The sequence below is a fragment of the Argopecten irradians genome, chromosome 1 (assembly GCF_041381155.1).
Source record: "Argopecten irradians isolate NY chromosome 1, Ai_NY, whole genome shotgun sequence".
NCBI classification, from domain to species: domain Eukaryota; kingdom Metazoa; phylum Mollusca; class Bivalvia; order Pectinida; family Pectinidae; genus Argopecten; species Argopecten irradians.
Genome location: NC_091134.1, coordinates 52,118,699 through 52,139,769, shown reverse-complemented (window position 1 = coordinate 52,139,769; position 21,071 = coordinate 52,118,699). Strand labels below are relative to the sequence as shown.

Genomic DNA, 21,071 nt, shown 5'->3' with positions numbered 1-21,071 from the left:
TGGAGATATTGGCATTTCTTGGAAAACGACGTTATTTGCACTTATAAAATGATAACGTCACAATCGATTACTATCCGTAAGAGCAGAAAACTCTTTAATATGCAAAGACGGAATATCCATGAGACTATATACTACATTTTATTATTATATTTTACAAACTGAAATGTCCTAGATGTTTTAACAGCTTCAGGGGACCAGTATTAAGAACTTTCAATTATCTTGCGCAATCACACATAGACCCACCAACAGTACTCTCGAGGTAGTCTGCCTCCTTAATACCGAATATTTATAGCTCTAGATGCACGTAATTAGCGAAGGTACGAGAGACTCTATCGTTTTGTCGGCTACTTTAAGGTTTTAACGTAATGATATTGAATAGATTGACGTATCAAATCTATTTTTTTATAAATTAAGAAAAGAAAAATTATGTTTAATTGTGAGCATTGAGGTTATATCGAATGGTAGTATGCAATGTCGATTGGAATACAATCAGGTCGACTAAAACATACCAAGGATACGTCCTTGTTCCTACCTGTGATTTACATACATCTTCACTAGATTGTATTCATTGTGACTATAATACGAGTATAGCTATGCAGAACTCTCAAGATGAGAGTAAAGTTTCTGTTGGCAGTTTCATTCATCTGAACTTGACCTGTCGAAATTCCGACCATTCCTCTCATAGATTTACATACATTGACATTTTAGATAACTGGATTTCAAACCCATATATCTACACAGTGTATGAACGGAAGTGTATTTTCTTAGTTGCGAGTCTGTATAGCGGTACTCGGTCACTTGCTAAGACAAATGAAACAATCGATCATGGATAATTTTTGCCAATTTTATTCATTCTATACGTTTTTGTTGTAATCTTCGGTTATAAACGGCGTTATGGATAGAAATTTGAACAACCAGTGACTAATGAAATGTTGAGGGTTAACCAGCATTAACATTTGAGACACTTTTTGTGAGTTGATCTGCTGTTCATCATCGAAGAATTGAGACACCCGCCTAATATTTTGCACTATTTTAAGGTATTCTGTCTGTCTTTCACTATTTCTAGCATCATCACAGGTGTATAATATAAAACACATAAATACATCTTTATGGACACAATATCTTTTACTTAATCATATTTTGAAGTTGTAGGATGGTCAGTTAAAATTGTATAGTCATTTGCATTGTTTTGAACTGGCGATGTATAGTTGCTTGCGAGGACACTTGTACAGTCGATGTATTATTTTCAAAAACATATTTGTAGTTACGAATAATTACGAATAATGCCGATATTTGGTGTTTTACCGACCTGTACACCATGCCTGTTTTCATTCATCCCGCTTCGATATTCACAAGTGACGATACAAAAAGCAACTAATGATTATACTATACACTTCCGTTCATACAATGTCTATCTAGATCTTTAATAAATGTATATCTGGAGTAGAGCGTCACGCTCGACTACCTAGCCTTCGACTAGGTATCGTATCGTCTATTGATGTAGCATTCACAAGACAAGTCGACGTGAGCTACACTTGTCACGATTTACGTTATGTACAATCTGGAGAAGGGTAAAGTTGGCGATAGGTAAGTGGCTAAGTAAAACACAATTGAACATTTGTACCACATTTCATACAAACTTTTTGACAAATTAGCATATCATCTTTCACATCTTTCTATATGTTTTCATGGTGAGCATTCATAACATATCATCTTATTTATCATGTTTTAGCTGTGGTTTCATTACTAACCATAAATAACAAAGGTCCCTGTAGGCGTTTAACACACCGGAGATAGATTTAATGAATGGGGAAAACCCAGTCAAATCTGCATTTTACATATTAATGATGCCATAACGATCTTAAACTTTACTATGAAAACAATATTGACATCCATATCTACAATTGTATTAACAATCAACCCATTCGAACGATGTGTTATAAAATTCGACTGCTGGTATGCAAATATTGTTTTGATTTGTTTTACATTTAGTGTTAGGCTATGGATAACCATGATCTCCATACGTAGGCTGATATTCACACACTTATGTGTCCACACAGTGTGTAAAGATTTAGCAAACAACGAGGCACGGCTGTATGATATTGTCATTAGTAAAAGGCACATTATGTCTTGGCTATTTTAGGAAACACGGAATAGTAAACAGATTAAGGATGTCTACCGTGGGGAGGGGAAAGCTATTGAAAACTTTATGGTAGCATTTTTTCTGAGTAAATAATTGTTTACAGTTGCCTGAGAGGGAATTACCCTCTAACAGCCGGCTGATTCCTTTTTTATTTGACAAAGTATTTTTTGAATTGCTCAACTCTAAAGATGGCATTTGCTAGTTTGTGGGTTATTCCAACTTAATTATCATTAATCAATTACCTGTATACACACATTTTCTGAATAATTATTGGATACGAATACATAACTATGTACGGTAGTGTGGATATATAGTTGGTTGACTATACTATCGTCCTATCAGCGGCCAGAGTCATTTTAAGGACGGGCTCCCATGTACACGTATTCTGCATGATGCATGTCTGAGGTGCGTGTGTGTGTCTGGAAGAATGGCATTATAAAACGTATACTCTTAGAGTGTTTTTTTCCTCTAGTTGCGAGTCAGAAAATGCGAGTTGCAAGTTGGGAAATGCGAATTGAGAGTTAAGAAGTGCTTTCTACAACTTGACAAATGTGGGTTGCGAGTTGGGGATAGCGAGTTGCTTGTTGAAAAGTTCAAGTTACGAAAAATAGGAGATTGATTTAAAAAAAATATTAAAGATGTTCCACCGGTGTCAAATGGTACTTTTTTCTCTATCAAAAACAGGTGCAGTCGATTTAGTAGTTTTCGTCAATTAGATAAGTTTCTCACTTTACACCATTACCAACACTGAAAAATTTGAGCTTCTAATTTTATTTCAAGATTAAATATTTAAAGTAACTAATTGTGTCCCGAAAAAAAAATTTGGCACTTTGTCCTATATTTCCTATATGGAATAAAGTACTGATTGCACATGCACCAAAGCAAAATAAATCATTTTTATTATTTTTGTGTTAATTAGACATATATACACCCGACTAAACACCAATTATTTGTCAAATGATGGGTATCGTTTATGCTTTGTCGGCGGTGGAGCATCTTTAATGTGATAATGCTAGGTTTACACTATGTTCTCGGCGACCCCATTTGCCCGAAACGTGGTATGCTGTGGAATTTTGGCTATTTTGTCTCTGTTTACAAGTTGATCTAGGTCTTGTGAAGTTTTGCCACGGTCGTTTACGGATTACGTGGTAGACCGTGGATATAGGGGAAAGTGCTGTTCCCGGAGATAAAAGGTACACTACGGCTTTAGCACGGTCTATCAAGGATACCACTACGTTCTCTCTAGGCCTGTTACGATCTGATGAGGTCTTCTACGTTTTACACGGTTTGATCAAGCTCCGATACGTTTTTCACGGTCCGCAACGGCTTACTAGGGATGAAAGTCTGATACCGGGCTTTTTTGGAGCAAATGAAACAATATTTATTGTCGAAAATCTCATTTCAAACAGGTTTTAATTACAAAATATGCTAAAAGAAAAGAAAATTTTAACTATATTTGGTATAAATATACAATTATTAGAGCCAAGTGTTTCTACACAAATATTTTTTTCTGTAATGGTTCTCACTTAAAGTTATATTGTATGTTGATTTCACTGTAACGATATGTCACTTAAACATTTGATATCTGAATATTGACATGTAACTTGATGATTTAGCTCCCCAAAAGCATATGTCGGCCTATAAAAGAGCCGAAATAAAGGGATCATATATTCCTGGTTTTGAATAAAAAGCCTTCAATCACCGTCATGTTCAGTTACTTCGGGTTTTGTCGAATTCGGAATCGTATCACGTGACTGAAGTTCGACACGACCTGCACGTCGTGAGCCAGGTAAATAGCGTAAGCGCATATGTGTTTGTTTACGTTTTCCTTCAGGCTAATATGAACAAATCATGCTGGTATATGTCCACAGAATGAAATATTTGAAACATCCACTTTATACATTGCCGTAAAATATTGTGTGTATCAAATATCGTAATGTGCGAGCATTATTTTCTTTGTAGATCCAGTCTACTGAGGTAGACCACATGTTTTGTTTATAATTTTTTTGACATTTTCTCTTGGTTTAACAACTCTCGTGTTACTTCAAGTTGTCGCGACGATGTTCGGAAGAGTTCGGAATGATTCGGCATTTTACGTGCCTATTTTTAATGTGTACACGTTAAAAAGATTTTTCACTTTTATAATCTAAAATACTTCCAGTGCTGCAACTTTATAAAAATTGATAAAATTAGAGAGTTTAAAACTCAGATAGACGGAGTAAAATATGTATAACACTAACACAGTTTTCACTATGACAAAAAGAGCGAAAGTGATAGACCATACAATTTTAATCTGCCTTTTGCAATGATAGCTTTGGTGTGATTTGAAGGTTTAAATGTGTTTGATAATGAATATTTTTATTTATTACTACAAATAATTCCATGAAGTATCAAATATGTACCAGGCCAGACAATGATACTTAATCATATATTGCTTGCAACGTAAGACCGTAATAAGGCGTAACACGCCGTATCACGTCAGGATTTCAACCGCTCCAAGCCGTGATGTGCCTTGACAGAACGCATCAAAACGGTTATCATCCACCTTGGCTTACCGTCAAAACCTTGATAAACCTGAACAAACCGGCACAAAACGTGCAGCCAATCTCCATCAACCGTGATAAAACGTGGAAAAAACGCAACAGAACGTCATAAACTTGAAATCACCGTGAGATTCCGGGTAACGTGCTTGCTGCCCGTTCCACCACGGACCGTCTGGAAGTCTTGTTACGGCCTCGAACGCACTGTTACGTTTTGTTAAGTCACTCCCGTTTTATTACGTACTGTGGCGTTCACCATCTGTACCATGACTGCCGTGGCAAATTTTTTGACAGTTTAAAAATCTGGCACGGTATCCACGGTAATCACGACCGCTCACGTTTGCCTCTCATATCCTTCTGCGTTGTCTCACGTTGTCTCGCGGTCACCACGTTTTGTCCACGGTGGCCTGAAACATAAAACTTTCGGTCGCATCCAAACTTACGATATCTGAATATTGTAGCGTTGTAGTCATTATCATCCGTGCATCTCTAGTGGATACAGCTTTCAACTCGCATTTCTCGACTCGCAACTCGCAACGCATTTTCCAACTTGCAACTTGCACTTCTCAACTCGCAACTAGCATATCCAAACTAGCAGTTTCCCTACTAGCAACTCGCATTTCTCAACTCGCAACTCGCACTTTTCAACTCACAACTTGCATTTCTCAACTAGCAACTCGCATTTCCCAACTCACAACTCGCATTTCCTAACTTAGATTGTTCACCTAAAACACCTTAAAAAACTACAAAAAGTACAATATCGTATACTGTTGTTTTGTTCTGATAAGTGTCAAATTGTAGACCGACAACTTTCTGAAATGCACTATTTATGCTACACACTGAAAAACACGCCTTAAACACATTTAAATACCCAAGCTCATTTTGGTTCTTTTATATTTATTCAAGGACGAAGATGTCAAATTCGTAGACAAGATTCGAATCACTCATAAATGGGGCTCAAATAAATGCCTGCTGTAAGGTCATGTTGTAAAGAACGGCTTTCCCTCATTTTATTATAATTAAAAAGTATTCACCGACCTCGAGCGTGATAGAGACAAAAATAGTCTGTCTTACACAATTTAATAAAGTCGGGGATATAGGACAACTCTTACACGCTTAACAACCATGTCGAATCAACATATATATAAGTGTGGACATTGCCAATGACGTCATCAATGATGACGCATAAAGACGGGATAGTGATGTGATGCAAATTGACATCTTCTTATTCTTTTTCATATTCCCAGGATAGATTGTAATGCTTGTAGCTGGAATTTCAATTTTTTTATTGGAATATGTTTTGTCATGTATCGTACCGGAACTAGGTCATGGTAATTTGCATTTCGAATTGTAACCGCTACCTGTTTGATTTCTTCTCTTGGGCAACCGTTTCATCATTTAATAATGATTGGCACGCTTTCACAAGTTTCGATGCAAACTGAATATTTTATATGATCTCTTAAATACAGAAATAACAATAAAAATACCCTAATACATGAACATATTAGAACATTTTGTCCGTTTTGTTTAATAGACTTAGAATATCGCCAACGGAATAGATATTGTCGACGTTTTACATCATGCTAATGTTTGCTGGTATGAAAAAGACTTGAGATTAGATTTTTGATACAATGCCAATGCTATCGTGTTTCAAATGTACCTACTGTGTGGGGGACAGTGGGTGACATTGAATGGTACACTTCGTTTATTGTACCGTGTTTACAAAGCTACATTGGCAAGGGAAAATCTTAAATTCAATTCATCTCCCAACACGAAAATGGGACAACGTATACTGGAATGCCAAGGCGGCTTTGTGGTCGCAATTCTTTCATCGGACTTTCAAAGATAAATCAAATATTAAACAGCATTTTCAAGTAAAACACACATATAAAACGTGCAATGTCGGGTTATTTTTTTGAAAATCCATGAAATGAAATACAGATTGTAATATTTAATCATGCATTCTAGTAATTTTTTTATCTTATTTTTAAGAAGAGACAATTTAGTGTATATTTTAATATTGAATATTTAGCAAATCAATACACAGCGATTATGTCGATAGTGTAATGTTTTCTAGCCAAGAAATACTTCCTTTGTCAATGAGATATTTACAGAAAAACAACTAAGCCAATAAATATATCTACAATCAAACAACAAGTATTACAATGGGAAGTGATAAAAAAATCGAGAAAATGATTAAAATATACATATCAATATTATCAGAGTGTTTAGGATTGGTATTATATTCCACTCAGGTCGAAGTATCATTAATTTCAAAGTTACATGATAAATGTGCGTCAATCTAGTACAGTTGGGTTTTTTCCTTTTATATTTTACGAAACAGGAATTATTTTACATAAAGTAACAAAAGCAGGCCAAGTCTGCCACGTATACAAACGGGTGACATATATTTATGTTACAGTCACGTGTCTAAAATAGCATTGAATGTACCGTGTTTTATAAACCGGTTGTGAGTTATTCAATACAACAAACCTACATTAAAATATAAGCCAATCTAAATACGTTCTGTGTTGAATGCGCCCTCTAGCTGAAGGACATTTAAACAAAAAAGTCTTTTTAAAGATTGAGTGGTTTCCCAATCTTCAAATTTTAAGGTGTAGGAGTTTAAAAATGATCATTGTCTTATCTGAAAGAAAGCGAGTCATGCAAACGATGGTTAAATCTTTGTAAACTCGTACTCGTGTTAGTGTTCAATCTTTAAATTTTAATGATAAATTGAATAATCATAAACATATATATAATGTGGTATACTGTGTAGTTGATAAATTTCGTGGGTTCAGATTTTCGTGATTTACTGTTTGGAATTTATTTGCGGTGGCTTATTTTCGCAAATTGTCTTTGTAGTCTTTAAAGCGTCATTCATACGACAGACTGTTATGTACGTAACACCATCATTTTGATAAATTTTGCAAAGCATCAAATCGCGAATTTAGATGATTCCGCGAAATTAACGAAATAAAAAAAAAACGCGAAGTCCAGAAACTAGATATATTTATAGTAAAGGAGATATTTAAGGGTAGTTGATTAAACGGTCTTGTTTCCTTTACAATAATCAGAGGTTAAACGGCCAATATTGCATTGAAAGCTTGATGTATAATACCTTGGCTAATTGGTTGAATAGGCTTGTCCATTTTAAAGTGTCATCCAACTGAATCATCCTACCAGTCTTTGGTAGGATGATTCAGTTGGATGACACTTTAAAATGGACAAGCCAAAAACAAACCACATCAACCAGTTGTATATTATGTACAGGCAGAGTCTTCCTCACTTGGCCGAAAACTATAACAATAGTGAACTATAACATCCCGAATTTAGTCGCCTTCGACGACCATAATTGCAATTGGACCAGCAATTCTAAATGTTCTACCTTTTATGAAAAAGTTTCTCCACGAATTAAGAACTAATTGACTTAATTAGTGTGTCCTTACTTTTTTAAAGTTTATCTATGCGTTTCTATGTTGACATGAAAATTGATAAATAAAGTAGTCGAATCGCAAAAGAAAGGTGGTAGTGTATCATAGTAAAATATCTATCTCTGCCCACAGCATGTCGTCCGGACGAGCCCTGGTTATAGCCACATTGGTCCTCCTAGTGGCCATGGTCTGTTTAGGACTTGGCCTGGGAATTGGAATCTACAACATGATCCAGGACCTTGACAGGGACTGTCCATCAACTGACGCGGCATCTCGGGCCACACCCTCCCCGACACGTACACCAACGCAAGCCCCGCCCACCACTACAATGGACACGCCCACCTTGTCGGTTGACGGAACATATCGATACGGATCGGTGGCCGCCGATGCCACTCAGTGTTCTACGATTGGAACGTAAGTTGTTCATGAAGTATAATCTATTTATATTTCTGCAAGTGCTTTTTTCAGAAATAGTAAGGCATAGTTTGTAATTGGGCTTGGTATCGTTAAGAATGAATAACTTTTACGTCAGACAAGAACATATGTGACCATAACAATTGTGGTTACGTCTCTATTTTAAGGATCAAGTTATTTGATATCGTCTGTCTTGTCCTCCCTACGTTATTGTAAGATGACTAGCTTGGATGTCCTACTCCTCTCTGTTATAATCAATGAGTTAGCACGATATAGTGGACAGTAGGTTTCCGTTATCGCAAGGAGAGGCAACACCAATGTAACAATAGTATTCACCAAACTTAATAGTTCGTGTCCGTATCGCTTATTGACAAAATATTATGTTTTCTCCCAAATTGATTACAATTGAATACAACTACTACACCGTACACCATGAAAATGTAAGGATAAAACAAGAGTTATTTATCCTAGATTCACTTCAGTTTCTCTATAGGTAACACTATCTTACCATTAGGTTGATTATCAAGTGACATAATTTATTCATCTCGTCAAATCTATTTATCAATTCTTTTATCCCTTGGTTTTGTGTCTCCTGTATACTATGGTTCTGGTACCAAGATATTGGAAGTTGTTGATTTTGGTTCTAAGCTTATATTGAGTCATCTACTGAACGAATAAACAAAAGAAACCACACATATATCAACTTCTTTTCGTTACAGTGATATCATGGCCCGTGGTGGTACTGCAGTAGACACAGCTATTGCTGCAATGCTCTGTGCATGCGTACACAACTTGCACAACTGTGGAATAGGAGGCGGTCACTTCATGACAGTGTATGACAGGTGAGTTGTCTCGAACGATAGTTTGTTACAAACCAGCTTATATAATGCACTTTCGTCGTTATTGTCGTCATGCATTTCAATTTTGTAGATTTTATATTTTTTCTTTTATGCTCATTAAGAATAATGAAAACCCAATCATGTGATATCACATTTTTTTCCCATTATCCCTGAAGGAGTTGTGGTCGAATTTGAATATATAATGCAAACATATTTTGAAAATGCACTTTTCACTCCAAGTCTGTCTATCTCGGTTGCTTTTGAAACAAATATAGGTAACCATTTATACTATGCAAAATGTGATTTTACTGAATTTTACAGGAGTGCAAGAAAATCATATGCGATAATGGCCCGTGAGATGGCCCCCGGAGCTTCTAATTCCACCATGTTTGTGGGTATATCGTCACAGGAAGGTGTGTATGTCAGACGCGATATGAGAAATGATATTCATACTTACACATAATGCAATTGTTACATCATTGCTTATTACAATGAAATTCTTTTCACTGAATTCATCTCTTTTGTAACATATCCAAATGAATTGTGTTAATAGATAAATTGAAACATTTGAATATAAAGAATACTCACTAATTTATGACTGTAAAGTAATTAGATATCTTTCAATGCATATTGTAACTATTCTATTACAGGTGGTTTAAGTGTAGCTATTCCTGGAGAAATCAAAGGATTTTGGGAAGCATGGAACTTGGCGGGAAATTTACCTTGGGCTGAACTTTTCCAGCCGACAATTGATCTTTGTAGAAACGGCTTCGTTATAGGGACCAGTCTGGGGTTCCATATCACAGCACAAGAACGTTACTACGCAGCGCATCCAAACCTCAAGTTAGTAACAATAATATCAAGTATGATAGTGTATAACGAATACCGAATAATAACACAATATCAATCTAACATTGATATCGATTATATAAGGATAAGATATAAATATATTTTTATCAGAAACTCCTAAACAAGTACGAGAATGGACGCATTCGATCCGAAGTTGAATAAGACAAATCTGTTATGGCGAAGGCTTAACCTGTGAATCTGAGATCAGATCATATTCAAATAAGGCCCATCCACCAGACGCGTAAACAAACACATTATATTTCAGATTTTATTCCATTCTCAGACATACAAGTATGTAACAGAAGGTCACTATACATTATATAGACATACATGTATAAATGGCACATAGCCTGACAATGCATTGCAATATCAATAAGTGATGTACATGCTCAATTAATATTTTTTAATTAGGTGTGTACATAAGAAGATGATAATACGAAGATGATGGTTTCAATTTAGATTTCGATACATAACTTGTCCGTATAGTTTGAATCCTTTTAACTGTCAGACCGTTGCTGTTGTCCATGTCCGTCAGTGAGTGACAGAAGCCGACATTCATTACTGCCAACACGACTCGGGTTAACTTACTTCTTTGTGCCTTCATATTTAGGTCAGATAAGATTATATTGTGAATTTCAGGGAAGACACGCTTATTTATGTGTGGCCGTGTTAAACCACAGGTTTATTCAAATTGACTCTCATTTTTGAATATACAATACATACATGTATTTGTCACTTAAAAAAAACCCACATATTCAGTGTTCATAGATCTATAAATAATGCTAATTTCGTATTGTGTTAATTTCTTTTGTTCATCGCTTTGAGTCCATTTTGTGTATGTTCACTTTGATAAGATTTATTTTTCTTGATAAATCTTGATTTTTGATAGCTTTTTATGCATTAAAAAGTAAAAATACAAACAGGAAATTTAAAATATCTCAGAAGTTTTTAACATCCTGTATTGAAATATTGTTTGATAGAGCAATGGTGACGAATCCACAGACAGGAGAGCTCCTTAAAGAAGGGGAGATAATGTATCTGCCCAAACTAGCAAACACACTGGAAGCAATTGCAAACGAGGGGCCGGATGCATTCTACAATGGAAGCCTAACGGCAGACATTGCGAAGGACGTTCAGGAAGCAGGTAAAGCATAACTACATAGGTAACAATTACTGGTAACCTATCAAGTATAACATTAAGCCAGGTAACATTGATAAGTGAAAAGGAGATGTATGGTTTTTTTTAAAATATCAATATAACATTTTCTAAAGTTTTGCTGTTTTACAAGCAGCGGAACTGTTGTAAGTAAGGATGACGGACCAAGATAACATTTAAATACACTCTGTAAATACCCGTCATAAGTTATCAATGATGAATACTGATGCGCCTGTATGCTGTAGGCTGATTTATAACAACGTTTGTATGTTCTCCATTTATCATTACCAAGTTTGTTGATAATGATGGCTTCGCTTGTATGAATAGTTTCCCATGTCTCCGTTTAGTCAGTGCATCAAACGCAAACGGACGATGAAAACATTGATGTTTTCTGTTATACGACACAACACTAACATTAAGTTTTAAAAGTAATAACTTTAATAAAGGTATTGTTAAACTTGTATTTGTAACTCAACCAATACATTGACACCTGTGAAATGTCACGATGTGGAAAAAGATCATGTTATATAAAGCATTCTGATCCAGCAGAGTTACTTCCCTTCGTAGAAATGATCAGAATGTTTATACACATGGACAATACTTAAAACTTAAATTTCTATATTCATAGTAGGTGGTTATTATTGAGTTAATGAAGGGATAATGAAGTACAAAATCTCTAAAATTTGTGTGTAGGTGGTATAATAACAGAAGAGGATCTTCGAATGTACACGGCAGCTGTAAAGGATCCCCTCGAAATTAATATACATGACAGATACACGGTCCACTCCCCACCACCGCCCTCTAGCGGAGCTGTATATGAGTTCATTCTTGGTATTCTGGATGGTAAGGACATGATTCAAGTCGCTTATTTCTACTGATTTTATGTCACAGTTACGTCATATCGTAAATCTTTGAATTCATGAATTAACGATGTTTGGATGTGGTATTGAAGTAATTATATAATAGAATAGTAACGGTACCCTTGATAATGCTTCATGTTTCAATTTAATTGATTTTTAAAAAGAAAGAAAATCGTATGACCATGTTTCCTATCAACTCAATATATGAATAAAATATACCTTAGAAAGCTTTTTGTAAAATTCTAAAGTCCAAGATCAAATGTCCTAAGATTATTTTTTATTAAAGGATACAACTTCGATGACGACAGTTTATCGACACGTGAGAAAAGCATACTTACATGGCACAGGATAGTAGAGGCGTTCAAGTTTGCCTATGGCAAAAGGACACACATCGGCGATTCGGACGTCGAGGATGCTACTTTCAAAATGGAACTCGATGAGGTAGTTCCCAGACCTAACACAGACCTAACACTTATGTTGTCTACATTTCCAGGCTATTATGGAAAATATTCATAACAAAGTTTTGTTTTCATCTTAGAAATGCTGTCGTACAAGTTTATGTGTCATAGCGAAAATAGTGTTCAGACATTTTGAATTGTTTAGGTCTTGCACCATTTCATGACTTCATGGAATCGGCATTATCATTTTTGGAAAATTTAATGATGTGAGATTTAAGTCCTAAAAACAAGCATTATATAATAATTGTATTTTCGAAAATTGTAAAAAGTATACTCCAAAGCTAATTGTCTGGTACAAACTTGTGTACCAAAATTATTTTGATAGGTTTTTCGATATTCTAGGCAACTTAACGATCCCCACATCATGTCATTCATGTTGAAGCTGAGTAAAATGTAATCATACATTAAGTCTATGCCTTACTCCTAGTTAATCCGTAACATGACGTCTGCTGAGTATAGTGAGAGTATACGACAACAGATAACGGACGACCAGACACACGACACAGCCTTCTATGGTCCTACCTTCTATATGAACAACGACGCGGGTACCTCTCATCTGTCTGTCCTCACCCCGAACGGGGACGCCGTGTCAATCACAAGTACTATAAATATATAGTAAGTACAATCAATATATAGTATGTACAATCAACATATAGTAAGTACAATCAACATATAGCAAGTACTATCAATATATACTGTAGTAAGCACTATCGATATATAGTAAGCAATATCAATATATGGTAAGTACCATCAATATATGGTAAGTACTATCAATATATAGTAAACACTATCAATATATGGTAAGTACTATCAATATATAGTAAGCACTATCAATATATGGTAAGTACTATCAATATATAGTAAGCAATATCAATATATAGTAAGTACTATCAATATATAGTAAGTACCATCAATATATGTATAGTAAATACCATCAATATATAGTAAGCAATATCAATATATGGTAAGTACTCTCAATGGGCCTAGGTTATCGGCCGTTGTTGTTCTTCATAGAATTTTGGAAAAATGTAAACAATATATACATGTTTTATATTTATAAATGACACAAACATTTTTTAAATTAATAATTGTATAAAGAAACGACAAAATATCCGACCGTGGCGACGTGCAGTGCTTTCATTTTTGTTAAAAATGATGGGTGTCAAATGTAAACATTACCTCTGTGTCTGTGTTCGTCCCACGATCGGGGCTTTGGGATGGACGGGCGTGAGACCTTCTGATCAAGTGAGACGACATCTCAAACACATTGAGCTACTTGAACATCGGTGTTTTGACAACTTCGGCAAACTCCAGTGTGTAAGCGTGCGTCAGCTTCGCCTCGCTGCACAATTAACGGTCACCGAGTTCACACATGTGGCCGAGTAAAAATTCTTTATGTTATTACGCTATATATTAACTTTTAGCAAAATTGAATATACATTTAGTTCTGATGTGATTAAATAAAATCATCTCTGAAATTTACTTTGTTTGTCATGTTTATTTTACACTAAAATATTGAACTTTTTTGTCGTCGTGGATGAATAATTTTACCATATGTGAAGAGTCATCATTCGCTGTTCAATTGAGTAAGCTCCTCCCACTTTTGACCGACTTTTATTAAAGGGACAATTCACTCAGGCTAATTCTTTACATAACCAAGAAGCAAAATATGGCATAAATGTATTGTTCTACATTTCTTATGAAACATATAACACAAGGGATAGGGTTCGGCATACAAGAAGTTCGACCACAATGTGTAATGGCGGAAATCGAGCTAGTTTGAACATCTACACACATGTCACAACCATGGGCTTTTCAGGCATATCACAGTAAAACCGACTGATCTAATTTCCATTAGAACTTGTTTTTTCCGATATATGTACAAATTTTAATGTTCTCTTAGACTGAATTGCCCCTTTAAGTAATTACGTCACATTCAAATGACGATTTTATTGCATAAAATATAAATTAAAAAATCATGTGAGTGTAAATATAGGGATTGGATTTCGCTTTTATGTTAACCATGCTTGTATGGAGCAATTCCTCTAAGAATATATTCAATATGGGGCGCGTTAATCCTCTAAGACTATATTCAAAATATGGGGCGCTAACGCGCCCCATAGAATATATTCTTAGAGGAATTGCACCATACAAGCATGGTTAACATAAATGCGAAATCCAATCCCTATATAGTTAATACCACCAATAAATAGTTGATACCATCAATATATAGTAAGTACTATAAATATATAGTAAGCAATATCAATATATAGTAAATACAATCAATATATGTATAGTAAGTACTATCAATATATAGTAAGTACTATCAATATATAGAAAGTACTATCAATATATAGAAAGTACTATCAATATATAGTAAGTACCATCAATATATAGTAAGTACTATAAATATATAGTAAGCAATATCAATATATAGTAAATACAATCAATATATGTATAGTAAGTACTATCAATATATAGTAAGTACTATCAATATATAGAAAGTACTATCAATATATAGTAAGTACCATCAATATATGTATAGTAAATACCATAAATATATAGTAAGCAATATCAATATATGGTAAGTACTATCAATGAGCATATATAGTAAATACATTCAATATATAGTAAGTATTGCCAACATATAGTAAGTAATTCAATAATTCAAAAATTACAGCATTGAACCCCTATGGTAAGTCTGGCATACTACAATATTGAAATATTCCTGTTGATTGTTTGGCAATGTTAAGTAATAAAGGAGCGGTATTTCTGACATTACCATGAGCCCAGAATATTCTGAATAGCATACAATAAGTAGCTGGTCCTATGACATCTTCATACAAACTATTTTACTTACACTGAGTGGACCGTAAAAGGCCCAAAGTGACAGCCCTCCTTTAAAGGCCCTTACTTAACAGGAGCAAAACATAAAGGTTCCTTTAAAACATTAATAGGTTAAGAAAATATATATCGATGACCTAAGATGAGGTTACAATACCAAACATATGCAAGATTTCCTAAGTAATATATGATAACAGTGAAGATTAATTTCTCTGTTTTGCCGTCTGACGCACTGATAGTCGGCTACCGCGCGGTATTTAGGACGACGACGGGAACATAATATAAGAAGCGTTATGAAAATTAACATTTTATTTATATCAATCAAATTGTTCAGAAGTTGATAATACATGAAGTATTAACGGTAGGTTAATAAATCTTGAGACTACAAAATTATCGATCTTGTTTACATTCTCATTTTAAAAATTAAAAGCCGTTTCGGAAAGGAAGTAGGCCTTTAAAGAAAGTAGGCAGGTTCATATAAAATTCGATGATTAAACATTCAAATTGTAAGGACAGCTCATATATATGCAACCGTTAATGATTCTATTTTATTTTTGTGTTTAGTTTTAGGCCTACATCATTGAAGTTCAATGAAAATATTTTTGTTTAAGTGGCAGATTGTGCTGATTTTTTTGTTATGTTTATTTCTGTTAATATTAATTCACGTTTCTCTATAATGGATATTACGATCGTATTTCAAACAAAAAACGCTACTAAGTAATTAGGTAGCACAAATTAAAGTGCTTCATGAGCTGTGACACAGATAACGACACTGCCTTCATACTAAACCAATTCACACACACACAACACCCTGCATATATGGGAGGTCATCCTTAAATGACATTGGTTGTTAACAGGATAACCAATATCACTGTACTTAATATTCATGACACAAAAATTCTTCAAACCGACAAAAACACTTGAAGATGTTTAAAAAAAACTTTAGTCATTTTGTGATTCATACTGAATAAGAACAATCTATCTGTTCAGTGGGGTGAATGGAAGGAAGGGAGATAACTCTTTTATGTCTGTAGTCAATTTAAAATGATCACAATATCTGAATAATGTTTTCGAAACAAAAAAGAAACATCATCACAAAAATATTGAAAATAAATCATTATGTGTATTAAATAAGAAATACATGTTTATATCTTTTGCAAGTTTTGGTTCAAAAGAAGTAGGCAGCAGAACGGGCATCGTGTTCAATGATGAGATGGATGATTTTTCTACACCGAACACGGTTAATTATTTTGGTGTACCGGCGTCCCCAGCAAACTTCATCAAACCATACAAGCGCCCTCTATCGTCCATGTGTCCGAGTATTATCACCGACAGTAATGGTGACGTCAAGCTCGTCATCGGCGCTGCAGGGGGTACCAAAATCACAACATCCACTGCACTAGTAAGTCAATTAATAAGAATGTATAGTAATTGTAAAAAATCAACAAAAACAACATTTTGATAACTCATTTATAACCAACAATCATGTCACTTGCGCCAGTCAATATTGGAATGAATAAATTAGGACAACATTCTGTCAAGCATTGAATTACATAAAATTTTATTATTATTTTATATTTGAGAGGTAGATTGTTTTACTGCTACAAGTGATGTAATGTGAGAAACTAATATTTAAAATGTGTTTATAGTACAATAAAGTTTCTTCAATAAATGCTGTGTATCTATTTTGGCGCAATCAACTATTCGCATCAACATACAAAAAATGCAACTAGAGCAGTAGCATTAATCGAAAAGCGATGAAATAACACTACCACTTAAATAAATGCCTATACAGTAACTGGATCGTATGTATAACTGACTACACTTCTGTACTTTGTCCGTTCCAGACCACAATGCAGACGCTTTGGTTCGGAATGTCAATGAAGGAAGCTATAGACCACAGAAGGTTACATCACCAGCTATTACCGAAAGAGATCGCTGTGGAGATCGGGTTTGATGAGGTAAGATTTTGCTTAACCGTTTGTTTCCTGACATTTTTATGATGCGGCTTATAATATTCAACAATTAATGAAAGCTTAAACAAACGTTTCTCTTTTGAGAGATCCCCGGTTGTTTGCCAGGTCCTACTTCAAATCTTCCTCCCTTTTTCCTGCTAAGCTATCCCTTCGTCATCCGAAACTTTTCCAAACCACGAATGTCATTTTGTTGTTGTTTTTGGCTTTGTTTAATTGCAATTCTAGATTGTGTTGTCGAATATATTGATAATCATTTTCCTCCGTTGCAGGATATTTTGGCCGGTCTTCGTCAAAAAGGACACAACATGACAATGAGGGATTCCGCCGGATGCATAGTTCAAGGTGTATTAAAGAACTCGTACAAAAGTATATCCGGCTGCAGTGATTATCGCAAAAATGCTGCTCCTGATGGATTTTAATAAAAATATATTTTTGAAATGTGTGAAAATAAGAAAATTGAAAGTACCAGACTGACACATTCATGATTCATATCAAGTCTAAAAATATATTTTCTAAATATCTTTTTTTTTACCTATTTGTTCACTCTTTTATATAATCTGAAAATCATCCTACTTATTTTCATGTTTTCTTGTGCTGTTTTTCAACCTTCGTGTATCAGTGATTTAATTTTGATATGGAGTTTTATTAATGCTTTATAGAAACATTATTTTTCAACATTCTAGGCTAAATATTTCAAATATATTTATGTTTTCCATGAATGCAGGATGATAATCAAATAGCTATTTAAAAAAAAATCAAATTGTGTAATGCGTTATGGATGACAAAGAGATGAGCAAGTCCGTGTCAAGACAAAAAACTCGGTACAATGTCTGTTTCGGATTTTGTAAATTTATACAAAAAACTATGTATAGGATATTTCAAGTTTGCTCCGATGTAATAAAATCGTAAAAAAAGAAATTAGACCCATATACATATGTAGTTGCTTGCATTCTTTCTAGGATTTTCACGATAATATTGTAGAGTGAAAGTGGTTTTTAGCACTGGAATTTCTTACAATATACATAAAAAGTCACCAAAGAAATTCCAAATGTCCTACTCACAGGCCTTTCTATGAACTCATATATTGATAAAGCTCTTCAATTGTCAACTCGGTGATTCGACGACCCTCGTCCTAGAATGTTTTCATTGTCTACTAATACTCGTACGTATGAAGCATATACACTTCGAACACGTTTAAAACGATTTACATATATTTTGCATAATTATTTGCAGGTATTCCGTGTGTTTTGCCCTTTTTCTATTTTGTACACGTGTGTCTTAGATTGTATGTCAGCTTCTAGCATTATAATGAAACTTAATTAAATTAATTTTAGGTAGTTTTCGATTTTCCGCTTGTAAACAAATCCTTTTCATTAATATGAATGGCTGATTTAGACTTCAACACGCAAATCTGACAGAACAGCTTTATGTTTATAAATATTTAAGACATAATCCGATGTCTTCGTACACGTAATAGTTTTGTAAATGTCATTGATATAATGTCGTGGAAGTATTCCTTTAGCTTAAGCGGAAAAAATCTTTAGTGTCATGATAAAATGGCCAAACCAATGACGTTATAAAGAGACCAAAACAGCTACCTCCATTTCGTAAATCATAAATCTATGGAAATGTGTGTAAGGTCATCGAATATCTCGAATATCTAAAATCCATATAAAATTGACAGTTCAAGGATTTACAAAAGATACAAATTTTAGCACCATTTACGATAAGAGTAATGATATGAACCGAAGTTGTTTCCTTCAAGGATCATCTGTAATGTGTAGAGACCGCAGAACCAAAATGATTTTCCGCATACGAAATTGTTAATGTTTGCCACTGTCCGGGTTAATTGCCAAGTTTTCAAGTTTTCAAGTCCGGTCATTCATTGCTTATGAAGAGAGTCATCTCGCACAACTGTGAATAAAAATTGGTAAAGAAGTACCATCTTGCCAAACTTTAATGTGGGGGGTTCGATCTTTCGTTGAATACCGCACTAAAATTTAACCAAAATTTTAATAAAATTCCTTTCTTGATCATCTCCCCTGTCAGGAACAGACTAAAAATAATTCCACAATTTTATTTACATATTTAATATCTACATGTATTGCACTACCCACACATTAAACAGTTGAAACTGATGCAACATTAATACCTAATCAGAAGACTCCGAAAAATTCACCTCTCTATGAAATCTAATGCCCCAAAGAGAGATTTTAAGAAATTTATTTTGAATTTTGCGGTACCTCTACAACCATGATTATTGATAATTGGAGAAAAATTTAACCAATTCACTACAACAATCAGAGCGTATCACTTATGTGCTTACTAATCACGATTAACATTATGGTATCTATTGCATGTTCTATAAAGATGTACTAAGTAATACATGAACGATTAACTAACATGAAATAGTACGAGGATTCTTACACTTTGAATATCTAATAAACATAATCTAAAAAATTTTGTGTGTTGTATTTTCTATATTTCATTGTTCTGTGAAGTCAGACAAAGAATTAATTTTGTTGAAGGTTACATATTTCATCCACATTGCTCGTTGAAATTCCTTAACAGCATGCTTTTGTCTTTTTATTTTATTAGAATGGGAAATCAAATACCTCTACTCAATTTTTCTGTAATTAATTAGGTAACCGTTAATTCTAAGTCAGACAAAGTTTAAGAACATAATAAGTAATATTTATATTGAACAATCGAGTGTACAAATGTTCAAATGTGACTTTTCATCTTTGTCGACATCTTGCGGTTCACAAAAACGATCAAACTTTGCAAAGAAAATGTATATTCCTATTTCATGACTTATCATGAATTCTTCCCTTCGTTTATACCGAACTTCAAAACGATGGAAATTCCGAATATAAAAAGGTTTTGCATACATCAGAAATTCATGTGTTTGATAAAATCTTAGGATGATTGTCGAAAATTTAATTATTTGAATGTCCTAAATGTATGGGATGCTCCTAATTATATCAAGGTGTTTTCTCAATGTCAGTTTACTGTAATGGTATATTTTGATACGTATATATAGGCATACTTTAATAATACGTTGTGTACTATGAGGACATAGTATATCCTCTTGTTAATAGTATACAAACAATGTATAAATGTATTTTAAATGTATTGACTATTCATTTCAATCTGGAATCGTTGTATCATATTTTCACCATACCCGAAGTGTGAATGCCACATGGTATTGATTTGAAAACAAATAACAAAACATACAGAGTCACGTAAAGCCATAACATATGTTTTCAAAATATCGAAAAGATTTTGTTGGTTGTTCACTTTTGATATGGTTTCATATCCCAGATGAAATAAGATATATAAGGTTAATATCCAAAACTTAGGAATAAATATTGGCAAAACGTCGGAAGTGATATTTTTATGAATGATATGAATATATTTCAACTTTTAACTAGCCTCCCGAGGAGGGGGAGGTTAGTTATCTGTAACATCTGACATTGATTTCTACATTAGCATAGTATTATTAAGTGTTGTGATGGGTAGGAACAACCATTTTAAGGAAGAAAATGCTGAATTTTG

General features: G+C 34.2%; 2 protein-coding genes across 2 annotated transcripts in view; one reads left to right on the top strand and one right to left on the bottom strand.

Moving 5' to 3' along the window:
* Positions 1–21,071, bottom strand: part of LOC138332601 (uncharacterized) — a 338,301-nt gene that overhangs the window by 68,635 nt on the left and 248,595 nt on the right. The gene's annotated exons all lie outside the window — the stretch shown is intronic.
* Positions 1,427–19,979, top strand: LOC138332568 (glutathione hydrolase 1 proenzyme-like). The gene is made up of 12 exons (XM_069280573.1): positions 1,427–1,587; positions 8,250–8,531; positions 9,251–9,373; positions 9,692–9,783; positions 10,021–10,213; positions 11,200–11,363; positions 12,069–12,218; positions 12,522–12,676; positions 13,121–13,308; positions 16,699–16,939; positions 17,385–17,498; positions 17,783–19,979. Exons 1-12 carry the CDS (start codon positions 1,553–1,555, stop codon positions 17,930–17,932), a joined length of 1,887 nt encoding a protein of 628 aa, XP_069136674.1. The 5' UTR covers positions 1,427–1,552; the 3' UTR covers positions 17,933–19,979.

Bases quoted from the DNA above. Each gene is read 5' to 3' on its own strand.
- LOC138332568 (XM_069280573.1), top strand. From the start codon at position 1,553: ATGTACAATCTGGAGAAGGGTAAAGTTGGCGATAG. The intron at 12,677-13,120 runs GTAGTTCCCAGA...CCTTACTCCTAG, and splicing joins TCAAAATGGAACTCGATGAG to TTAATCCGTAACATGACGTC. The intron at 17,499-17,782 runs GTAAGATTTTGC...CCTCCGTTGCAG, and splicing joins TGGAGATCGGGTTTGATGAG to GATATTTTGGCCGGTCTTCG.